This window comes from Osmerus eperlanus, chromosome 6 (assembly GCF_963692335.1).
Source record: "Osmerus eperlanus chromosome 6, fOsmEpe2.1, whole genome shotgun sequence".
NCBI lineage: Eukaryota > Metazoa > Chordata > Actinopteri > Osmeriformes > Osmeridae > Osmerus > Osmerus eperlanus.
The window spans coordinates 16,400,356-16,412,594 of record NC_085023.1 but is presented as its reverse complement, the minus strand read 5'-3'; the positions used below and the strand labels follow the sequence as shown (position 1 = coordinate 16,412,594).

The window sequence follows — 12,239 nt, the reverse complement described above, 5'->3', positions numbered from 1 at the left end:
GCACACATTTGCAATGTGTTTGGGATATGTAGTTCGAAAATATATTTTCCTCCCTCATGTGGCCAAAAATATCAAACTAATGTTGTAAACCGTTCTGACGGAACTACCTAAAAGGCACCAAGCCTTCTTTGGAGGACGAGCATCATGAAGATACACATATGGCTACAGAACACATCTTATTGCGGTAGGATTCTTGCTTGTATATTAGTCAAAGCGTTTTCCAATACCATGTTCATTCTAAGGGATATGGAATGCATGCCTGATTCCAATTAATCCGTTTCTTAAATTGTGATCGCATAATGGTAACCTGCAAAGAAAGGTTTATATTAAGGAACGTCGGTAAAGAATGCTTTCAAGAATGGATTTTGGGTGGTGTAACCTATCTTGCTTAGCCTAATTTGCACAATCAATACAAATTCAGGGACACCAGAGTTGGACTACATTTAGTGAACAAATGCCATGATTGTTAGTAGGCCAACTTAATCAAGTGAATATTCTAGAATAAAATGTTCATCCTGGCAGTGTCCGGCTTTTAGTAGCCAATAAGACTAAACTTTGCATTCTGAACGAGTTGCGCAAAGAAACTACAACTCCCAAAGCCTCTTCTGCATCATCCATGCGCCGCAGTCAATCAGCTGTTGAAGCAACTGCTGACTCTCGGCACAAGGGTAGTTCATTTGTCATATCTAAACCCAGACGAGGCAAACAGAAAGCCTTATTTACAGAGTCTGAAAAGGTGAACGATAAAGGTAAAAGAAATTCCTTCTGAGACAGAGAAGTGACTCGGAGTGCATGCCATTGTCGTGTTTGTGTGGTGATGTGATAATAGGCTACACCGTTGTGGATTAGGAGGTTGTTTCTCTCAGCTTTCTCTATGTATCGGGTGTTGTGTAACCAATGCGAAGGGTAGCCTAATGTGCTCAATTTTGGTTTAGATTTGTATTTTCTTTTTGCCGACTGACCCATAGGCCTATATATTACTTTAATGACCTTGAATAGGCAGCGCATCGAGGAGAAACATATGGATTAACTGGACACAGAATACCGTGCAAGAGGATTTTAGCCTACTGCAAACAGCAACCTCACACCTAGCCTACAAGTTTTGTAGAAACTAAATAGCCTAACAGCTGGGTGATACAGCACCCAGCCTTTGCTGGGTGCTGTATCACTCTCTACAGACTTGAACTACAGGATTTGTATTTGAAAATGTGGATGGTAGTTGCTCAAATGCGACGACTTCAATTAATGTAACATGTTTAGATATGACACCTTGAAGTTGATACTCTATGTTTAATCGCAGTTGATGTGATGTTGAAAGAGACGGCAATATTGTAGACCAAAAGATGCAGCTGAACAAAGTTGAGGCAAAAAATGTGAGAAATAGGCTAACCTACAGCGACATTTGACTATCATAGATGATTATATCATATTTTACTGAATTTTGTGGGCATAAATGCAAAGATCGATAGGCTAACATTAAATAAGCTGCAAATGCTTATTGCAGCCCTCATGACAAGAGACTGAGGGTGGAGCTGTCATGGCGATATTATTAAGTTTAAACCATGGGCTACATTTTACAGAGGCTCTGCAATGATGGACCTATGACAAATTAATAGTTCTAAAGTAGTTCATTGTCATTGACAAGTGCGTCATCACGCAGCCCACTGCAGCAGTAATTGTCGCAGGATATAGAGATCATTGTATTTTCCATTGAAAATAGTATCCTGTGAAGTATCCTTGCACACAGACTTCCGACATATGATGTCTTGAAAGGGTATGTCGGGGTGGGTGGGTCAAGGTGTGTGTGTCTCTTTAACCTTGATGAAGGACGCAGCTGTATTTATTGACATATGCAAATTGATACAGGGGAGGTCCTAGAGAAGAAAAAAAACAGGAACAAGAATCAGTTTCACGTTGCAGTTCTGAGTTCCTGTGTCAAGGAAAACGAGACGTGGCGAATATTGGTGAATATCTGCAGAGCCGCATAGGCTATCTCAGAAAATATTTATCTTAAGAGTAAAAACGAGTGAAACTATTAAAGATCTTTTAGCGGAAGTGTATTCCTAGAATCATACCGGTTGTCTTTGATTTTTTTCTAAATGGGTGATCACGAATTCGCTTTGCAATTGGCTAGCCCCAGCAGCTGTAACATGCCCCTTTCCGAGTTCTCCTCCCATTATAACAGGCAGGCGAGCGTATATGACATCCTAAATAATAACTCGTCTCTGTTTTTCCCCGTTTCAGCTCAGCAAACCATGCAGGATGATTTACTGATGGACAAAAACAAAGCCCAGCCTAACCAGCAACAAGATCCAACCAACGTAGACCCTCCCTCCACCCCGACCCCCTCATCTGAACCCCCTTCATCGGAGGAGAGTCCGTCGACTGTGACAAACCAAGCATCTCAAGCGCTGAACAATAAAGAGAAATTGCCGATGGAGTCGCCGATCCTGCCCGGTTTAAGTTTTCATCAGCCGCAGGAAACCGGTGGCACCCTGTCCCCTTCATTTGGAAGCACTTGGTCCACTGGAACCACGAACGCCGTGGACGATAGTTTTTTTCAAGGAATACCCTCGGTGAACGGAACGATGCTGTTCCAGAACTTCCCCCACCACGTCAATCCGGTATTTGGAGGAAATTTCTCACCTCAGGTTGGCTTGGCACAGTCTTCGCATCAACAGCAGCAAGCCCAGCAACACCAGCAGCCGCAGCAAAGAAGATCCCCTGTTAGTCCCAACCAAGGTCCATTTCCCCAGAGAAGCGCATATAGCCATCAGACCATCATGAATAGCAAGGGTTCATCTTCACCCGCATCATCATCAGCTTGGAATAATCACCAAAATGCCGCTTGGAGCACTGCCTCCAATCCATGGAGCGGACTCCAGGCAGGCAGGGACCCGCGGAGAGCTGTGGGCGTCGGGGTTGGCGTAGGGGTTGGTGTCGGAGTGCCGTCTTCCCTAAACCCCATCTCGCCCATGAAGAAGCCCTATTCTAGCAACGTTATAGCACCCCCAAAATTCCCAAGAGCCGGTCCCCTCACCCCGAAATCCTGGATGGAAGACAACGCTTTTAGGACGGACAACAGCAACAATTTGCTGCCTTTTCAGGTAACCTGAAACAAATGTACACGATTCCTCATTTGAAACGAACTGAAAATAGGGCAATTAATTGGCTATGGTCGCATATGTGGAAGGTTTGTTAGTGTTCATGATGAAATTCTATATATTTGTGTGTCTGATAGTCCCTCGATCAATTTATGTCGTTGACATTGTAAGAATGAATTGATTATATAATTTACACTAATTAATAGAAAATTGTGACGCTTATCTTTTCTTCCAGAATAGGCCTGCTAACAAAAATTATAAACAAAAAACACTAAAAATAAGTAGGCTAAGTAAAATTATTACGTAGGCAATCGGCTAATTTATGATAGTTCTTGAAACTGTATGCTACATTCATTTTACATTTGATTGAAAAGTAAATGACTGCAGTGTCTGCCTACTACATGAAATGGTTAAATTTTCTCCGTATTTTGCCAGCTCACTCAGGGCTGTTTAAAGGGCACTCTGCCTCTTTGCAATAGGCTCGTTCCAGACTAGTGGGTGGGTCCTATCGCTTTCAATTCAGATTTGTACTGTTAATAATATTTAATAATAATATGTTTAATAATGTGATTTGTTCTTGTCAGCCTACATTGTTTTATTTCAAGAGGACTAACTAAATTTACCCAGACCCATTTCCAACTGCTCCCAGTTTCCTGGTTTGTAACTTGCCATAGACACTGACCTGTCAGCTCATTCTTAAAGGCAATGCCTTGACTGCAAGAGATACATGATACCCAATCTGTAATTAGATAAGGGTCCTGTTTTGGCACATTTCAGTATCTGATTGCAGACTGACAGACTTAAAGATTTAATAGAAAATACATTAACATGGAACTTTATGAAGAATAGGTCTAGTTTGTTTCAAGTGTTGCATCACTGACCAGGTGGTACAACACAGATCTTCAAACTTTCCAGTTCTGTGAAGGGCAGCGTTTGTTCACCCAGTCAAAAGAGAGCCCTGAGGAATGGGGTGTGAGTCAAAGAACTGCTACAGAAGGGACGACATGTGCCAACGCACCCCGGCCTGAGGTAGAGGGTGAAATTCCAGCCTGCTTGAAACGTAGCCCTATAACCTAGACTGCCTGCCTCTCCTTATACCCCACCCCCCTCTCCCTTTACTGAAATTAGTTATCGCATATTCCTTTTGTGAGCCCCTATCTCTTGGTTCTCTATTTAGCTAGCTCGTAGAGGTAGTTATCACTAGGACATAAGGTCAGGGGTCTCAAGGCAGGCTGTACAAAGGACCTTGTTTGCTGATGTGAAACATTGGGTTGAGAGAGGAATAGAGAAATGAAGAAATAGGGGAGTGGTTTCAGGGTCACTGAATATCACAACAGCCCCTCAGTGACAGCTGGACAACTCGTGTCAGGTGTATCTGTTATTCAGCAGCTTTAGATGCTCTGCAGATTCCTTGTTAGTCACGTGAATGAGGGGTGGAGTTAAGTCCCAGGTGCCCTGGCATGTGCTCACAACCAACTGCTGTGTAAAGGTCAGGAATGTGTGGAATTTAACTTAACGTTTCCATGTGAAAACTTAAAAACAAAATCACATGAGAATCAGAAAATACATCCTAATTTGAATAGTCAGTGGGGTGGGGCCCACTTAGGTGGGCTGTTCAAAGATCGTTATCATATCAGTGCAGATGGGATAAGAAGTTGACTGACTTGTTCTCCAGTCAAACAGAGCCTGAAAGAGATGTTTCACTACCGGTGGATGTGAGAAGGGTTCAGTCATTCTGAACTTTTCCCATGTTGAAGAGTGTTTGTCTAGATCATGAACAAGTCAGAAAGTGGAGCCTCTTTGTGACGAGGCTGGTTTCATAACTGACCATTTCACACAAGCACAATTTGCGTATAAGATCAAATCTCTTTAGGGATGAATACTTATCGATGACAAAACCAATGTCTGCTCCCCAGCCTGTTACCAGTTAGTTTGCCCGCCTTGTTGAGCAGACATGTGGTCACCCTTTATAGCTCAAAAACCTCCCCAAGCAAAAGTCCACTATAACTTTCATGTTTGGTCTGTTTCCAATCATGTGGCTACTGATATTGCTCATAAATGCGCTCTCACATCCTTGGCATAGCAGGATGGTTCGGAGAGCAGTGTGGCCAAAGAGCATGGATGACCTGGTCTGTATTCCACATGCTGTGTCTCTCGGACATATGTAGTGTGTTAATATGACAGGAAATCGAGTAACAGGAGTTGCCTGGTTGGGGAGCAATAAAGGGATAGATCTCCTCAGGCCATTTCACCCTACTGAAACATCCCCCTCACTCTGTCTATTGGAGGGGTGGGGAAACGAAAAGCTCAGCGTTTTAAGTGTTTACCGTTTGTACCAAGTGGGCAGATTTTTATCTGTGCGTCTGTGCCGGATCTAGAGAGGGGGGAATAACGCTTTTGAACGCTCAGCCGAATGTGCCACAATAGCCCTGGTGTGCAAACAATGTGGCCCGGAGCTAGGTCAGTGGACACAGGACACAGCTGCCAAGGCTAACCCCTAGCCTAGCTGAACTCCTGCTCTCTCTGTCTCTCCCTCTGTAACAGGCTTAATCCTTCTCAATCGCCTGCTTCTTGTTCATTCACTCAGACACAACTTAGGGTATTATGATGGAGGTCTACTCAAAACATGAGTGTGATCTCATTGACCCATTGGTTTGTTCAGTATTGAAACTGGAAGTGGTTCAGAGGCGGCTATGTGAGTCACAAGACCAAACAGATTCCAAATGGCTTTCAACTTAATGGACTGAAGCATATGGAAGCACTGAACTTCTTTTCATGAACGCAGGTGAAAGATGATGATCAAATGGTCCTTTGGCACCTAGTGCTTCTGTGAGTGAGCTCTGCCTCGATGCCTGAGGGCCAGGCTGCCAGGTCAGACAGAGGCAACTGCAGTGGAAGAGATGAGACACAGGCAGAGGATCAGGTGGTGGTCACGGATGCATTGCTGGTCAACCACCTAACCTCGGTGGACATCTGCATGGTGCTCACAGTACTGGTAACCAACTAGGACACACACACACACACAGGGGGGCGGGGATCGGGGCTCAAACTGTTTTTTAGTCTTTGGTTCATTTACAAAAAAGTCATTATTCAACTTGGAACACCTTTATTTCACAGGTGTTAAGTGACAGCCGTCCAAATGCTCAGAAAAGTACATGAGAATCCCCTGGACAAAAAAAGGGAAAGAAAACACTTTCATTTCTGTTGACTACAAACTGGTTTTCTAGCATTGTCTGTAAAGCTGCTGAACATAACAGTTGCTGGGGGTTGTCGTTACATGTCAGTCGCTGACAGTGACAGTCCTCCTCTGTGTTTGAGCAAGGTAACAGACCCAAATTTCAACCGTCAACGGAAATGCAAATCCCCGACAGTTTAAGTGATGGAAGCCACTATTAAAGGCAATTTTGTTACGATACAAAAGCCCCTCTTCTCTGATTATACTCTGCTGTAGGCATACTCATGGTCACGGACAGACAACTAATTCATCAACTAAAACCACAGTCACCCCCCAGAGTCACACGGGGCCCTGTGTTGGACCCCTGTCATCACCTTTCTATCTCGTCAAGTGACACTCCACCAGTGGAATGGTTTTTGCCCTTGTTCCCTATGACAAACAGTTGAGATAACTCTAACCTTTGACTTCTTTCTTCCCATCTCTCACAGGACCGGAATCGGCCCTTTGATGCGTTTAGCTTGCACTCTTTGGAGAATTCCTTAATGGATATGATAAGGACTGACCATGACAAAGGTAAACCCCACCCGGCCGGTGGCCCACCAATGACTATCGCTGATATTATATGGAGGAATCATTTTGCAGGTTAGGAATATTCATACATCCACGCTTATTTGGGTTTTTTGGCTTCATGGGAATCATCTCTGATCCATTTTTTTCTTTTGCTCTATTTGCCTTTCCTACCAATTATAGTACAGATTAACTTTTTAGCATTTTTTTTTATCACAAGAAAATTAACACCTTGGCCCTACCTGCAAAATCTTGCACAGTGTTTGATCTGTGCGTGAGGATGTGTGTTTCGTCTGTGCGTCATTATGGGCTGTCTTGCAAGCTGCTTCTCTGCATTCTCTGCTGACCTTAATCAAGTGACACTGCTGCTTCTGTTGGCTGGGTGTTTGTCACGTTGTAAACATCCGAAAAAGACGTGTTTGTGTTTCAAATCATGATGGTGTACACATACTTGTAGTTCACCCGTGTTTTGTTCTGTATGCCAGTGTTTGTGTGACCTTGTGCAATACACCTTTGAAAACAATTCTAGATTAAGTCAAACGCAAATCAAACACTTCAGAGACGCTAACCCTAAACCTACGCAGCAGTTCCTATGTAACTACAATGTCATTACTGTAGGTATTGCTGAGTAGTTACATGGTCGTTAATGTAATCTTAAGGTACGGCCGAAACATTCTCCATGTTCTCCAAGACCATCGAGTGTGTGTCCCATGGACAAATTCCTTAAGATAATATTTTGATGCTGAAGGTCACATGTCCATTGTAAAAACTCCAGTGCTTCAGATCCTGTTGGGCCGATGGCTCTCGTTAGGTCGAGTGTTGTTTTTGCGCCTGCCAGACAATGAAAACACAGGGGTGGTGGAGGGGGGATATTATGAATAGGGCCTGTTGCTTTCTCATGCGTTGATTCTGCTTTTTCTAATCTTATGTTGAGAGAGCATTGTGTGAGCGAAAAGGGTCATCTTAGCAGGGATCCCACTTCACTAGTGGGGAGAGAGACTGGAATCTCCTGTAAATGTTCCCTTTAAGTTATAATCAGCGTTGGGAGAGAGAGGAAGAGAGTGAGGAGGCTAGAGAGAAAGAGAGGGGGGGGGCGGGCACAGAGAAAGACAGACAGAGAGAGAGAAAGAGAGACCTGTTCCTGACCAGAAAGATCTACATTCCTCCCCCTCTGTCCTCCTCCTCATGTAAATGCATGCAGAGGCTTCAGAGAGGCACGCTACCATCTCAGGCTGTCACTGGTCTGTCCCTGCCACTCTCTTCCTCCCCGCCCCACTCTAGTATCCACCCAGCGTGCTGCTCTAGTCCCAGACATAGTCCTCTAGCCCAAGCCCTGGTCCTAACCACAATCCAGAGACAGGGATTCACAAAGATCTAAAGGCTGACCCTGGAGAAGTGATGAGGTGTCCCCTCTATTAAGGATGTAGGTCTGACTGGAACAGTCAGTCGTTTTTAGGATGCAGTGTTTGTGTTCCTGTGAGGCCACGGCTGGATGTGGGGGGGGGGGGGGGCATGAAGGAGAACACAGCGCTGTCTGATTGAGATGATGAATCAAGACTCCCTCTTTTGACTTTCGAAGAGTAGGCTTGTCCTTCCAAGGGGGAGGGTCACTTTGTTCTTGTGATCCTCTCAAACTCCCAAATGCTCATTAATCCGATCGGAATGGCATGCACAGGGAATTTACGCTCTGTTTTGAAGGGGTGTGAGAGGGGGTGTTTGGGGGGGGGGGGAGCTGCAGCGCTGCCAGGGTTGTCCAAAACAAACGGCCCCTTTCTCAGCACTGCACAAGGGAAAGCACGCAGTTCCTAAATGGGTCAGCTGAGCTCACGTGTGAAGAGTTAGGCCTCACTCAACATACACAAACACACACACACAGGTTCCTCCACTCAGCTTGGAAAAACACTGGCAGTCAGACGGACAGCAGCCGTCATCACCAAAGTCGCTACAGTCAAAGATGTGGCTGGGGATCATAGACTCCTGCTCCCATAGACGTGTATCCTGTTCTCCTCATACTTCACACACACACACATACACACACACACACACACACACCCATACACACAGCCACACACATCCACATACGCCCAGCCCAGCCCACAACCGGCCAAACATCAATGGGCCTACAATGACAATACTCCACCCAGAAACTCATACGCTTCTTTCGTACACCTAACAATGCAAATCGTTGGCTTAACTCCATGCAAAGCACTTCCATTTCCCACACTCTTGTATTCACATTCAAATGTGGGTCGTCTCAATCTTTTGCATCAACACTCAACACACTATGCTGTCTCTTGGCACACTATCACTTATATGACACAATTGCTTGTTTTTGTCTCTGAACTTTATTGACTCAAGTTCAGCTCTCTCCTTGTTTGGAACTTTAAACACTGAACACACACACACACACACACACACACACACTCCCTCAGCTGGTCTCTCTCACATGATCACACACACGTCACTGAGTCCCTCAGTTGAAAAGAGATTTCATTGTCTCATAGCTTTCTGCTCAACTTAAGCTTAGATAATGAGGCCTTTCATGTGTTTTAATTCATTTAGTCATGTTTAAGTTACCATTCAATTCCAGCAGCGCAGTTTAATGTGAGTTGGAACAGTTTTTAAGCTGTAAAAACATGCATTTGCTTTCAATGCTAGCAACTTGAGCTTTGTACAAATAAGCATTTATGGAAGAGAAAAGAGCTGTGGATTGTTCATGTGACAAGGTTTATCCCTGGTCTTGCTTGTGGAAGGTTATTTGTCAGAGACATGCACCAGTGAGTACAGATGGGGTCATTGGTTAGTAGCTGGTCATGCTAACTAACAAGTATGGATAGTAACATTACCATGACCTGAGATGAAATGTCACACTCCAAACATGTTGATTGGCTGGTCAGCGAATGAGCTTGACTTGACCCCTCATGTTTGAGAGTACTGTAGCTTCAACAACAAGAGAGGAAGCTTCTGTACTTTAAACGGTGTGTAATCATCCTAAAGAGATAAGGGGAACTGTTTGTTGGCAGTGGTAAAGGTTGAACACGCCCAGCCACCACTAGACGCAAGTGAAGAGCCCACACAAAGAAAGACTTAGTTGAAACTAAAGAGAGGTTATTCCCAGTTCAGCTGGGATTGCTAAATAAACGTTGAACCCCCTGTGGTGATCTGGTGCAGTGTCCTATGGTACAGCTGGACCTGTTATGATTCAAAGAAGTGGGCCACACTGACAGTACTCTGTCCCCTTATCCCAGTCTGTACTTTCAGTCAAAATGTTGTACACCCTCTGCTCTCTTCAGAAGGAGTCTTCTTCTGCCTGGTAGTGTGTGTTTTAGAAGAAGGGTTTACTTGATGGTAGCCAGCCGGAGTGGGAGACTCCCTCTTCTTGAGGTGTTTTTGTCAAGAGGGTTAATATTTCCACACCTCCCCGCTGGCTTGCTTTGCCCTCCTCATAACTGCTGCTCTGCTGCTTTCCAAACCCTGTTATTGGAGCTTTAATGTGCTCTCTAATGTGGAACAGAGGAGAGAGAACGTGTCTAGGGTAGAGCTGGAAAGGGCTCCAGGTGTGAAGCACCGGCGCAGAGTCTGGAGGGAACTTTAACCCATTCCGCTGTCTTTGCTAGCATTAGCCTACATCCCAGTCAGATCCTATTATTGGTCTGGGCCATGGATGGATTCACTGGGTTCTTCAGGTCAGTTGCCAGCCCAGTCTTCCTGTCACTCTACTGCCCAGGCCAGGAGGCCAGGCTGAGGTCATTGGTCAGTCAGCACAAGATGTCTGGGGACGAGCTGGCTTTGTTCCCAAGGAAACGGATGACATGTCTTTCCAGAGCCGGGCAGGCCCCTGTCCCAGTGATCACACACAGGCCCAGAATAGTCCAGGCCCTAGTTGAGTAAATGTCACAGGAGCAGTGTCCTAAGGCAAAAGCACCCAACTGGGGAAGCAGATGGCACAGTCCCAGAGCTATTTTAGGCCTTTTAGCGGGGCAACTGGACCCCCCCAAACCCCAAAATGGCTGGTTTACTATGGACCCCAGTTATTTACAAGCAGTGTAGAGCCTTTGTCACCCCTAATACGGCCAGGCTGCTGGAACAGAATGCCGTCTGTTGGTTGTGTTAATGCTAACAATCAACACTCGCAACTTTCAAAAAGGGTGATTTCCTCCACAGGAAGCAGTATGAGGATATTGTCTGAGAGAGGCTAATTGAGAAACAGTGGTAACTGACTCCTCATGTAAGGATGAACGACAACTTTTTAAATAGTTCGGGACCTGCATCCGTTTTGAGCATCACGAATGTTGAAATGCTTGTGGCCCAACAAGCCCACCCACTCGCACATTTTACAATACTGGCCCTCGGAGCACTGGGACACTGGGACACGCACTGGGATCGATGCGTATGTGTGCACACGTTTGTGGCATTTGGCTCAAACCTCCCTTTTCTTGGATCATGACGGGCAGAAAAGAGTCAGGAAATCAACTTCTATGAATCTGTTGCAGGTGGTATAGAAGCCCCTCCCATCTCTTTCATTCTCTCTTGGACAGCCCTCATCGGCCTTCTCTTAGCCGAGGCTTGCTTTTGAGACTTGTGACACCTTGCCTTGCTTACGCCATTCCAGCTGGCCTCACAACCACTCCATCTCTCTCAGTGACAGTTGATGGTGCTATTAATAAAGTGGTAAATGTAGATGGCAGCCCCAGGCTCTGCCGTCCTCCCACCCTGTAGAGAGACCCCAGGAGCTGGGCCACGGCAGCTGTGCTTGAAGCTCTGAAGGGTTTAAACCTGCACCCATTTTGGGGGCGTCTCGTTCCTCTCAGATTCTTTGTTGGGTAATGGATGTCAAAATATCCTCCACTCCAAGTGCTTGCTTCATTTCTCATTTCCTCACGATAGGTCTGTGTTTTGAGTGTTGCTAGCCAGCCAGTTTAGGCACGTCGAAAGGAAAAGCACTTGGAAGGTTTGAGGGTGTGTCTCCACGACGGCGCTGTGTTGGTCTAGGCGGTTGACATGACAGCTTGACTGTTGTAGTATCTTGGCACAACATTAATAACCATGTGTACTGAGGCTGGGCTGGGCGATAGGCTGTGATGTCTGACAGGCACACACTCACACCCCACACACACACTCACACCCCACACACACACACACACTCACACCCCACACACACACAGCAGCGCACCACAGACGGGGCTTTGTGACACTCTAACATTGTCACCAGAGCAGAATGGCTGCTTTGTGAAATTCTTGGTATTGTAGGCCCTCCATTGTTTATTCCTGTAACACGTGAGAGAGTGTGAGCGAGAGGTATAGAGGGAGAGAGAGAAGTGTTTGTTTCCATCTTGTTTGTCACCCTTCTGTTTGTGGATGTCTTTGAACGGGGCTGTTTCAGCTCAGCTGTG

The 12,239-nt window shown here is 45.5% G+C and overlaps 1 protein-coding gene across 8 annotated transcripts in view; it reads left to right on the top strand.

Annotated features, from left to right (window-relative positions):
- The first annotated feature begins 50 nt into the window (after positions 1-50).
- The window catches only part of cpeb3 (cytoplasmic polyadenylation element binding protein 3), a 31,819-nt gene continuing 19,630 nt past the window's right edge, over positions 51-12,239 (top strand). The window contains exons 1-3 of one of the 8 annotated variants that reach the window (XM_062463902.1): positions 51-184; positions 2,245-3,107; positions 6,768-6,921. In XM_062463902.1, coding sequence (XP_062319886.1) covers positions 145-184; positions 2,245-3,107; positions 6,768-6,921 — 1,057 coding nt within the window. In that variant the 5' untranslated portion in view covers positions 51-144. Of the gene's footprint in view, positions 185-630; positions 750-1,886; positions 1,965-2,244; positions 3,108-6,767; positions 6,922-12,239 lie in introns of those variants that run through there. The other 7 variants (XM_062463907.1, XM_062463904.1, XM_062463909.1 and 4 more) reach the window with 7 other exon arrangements.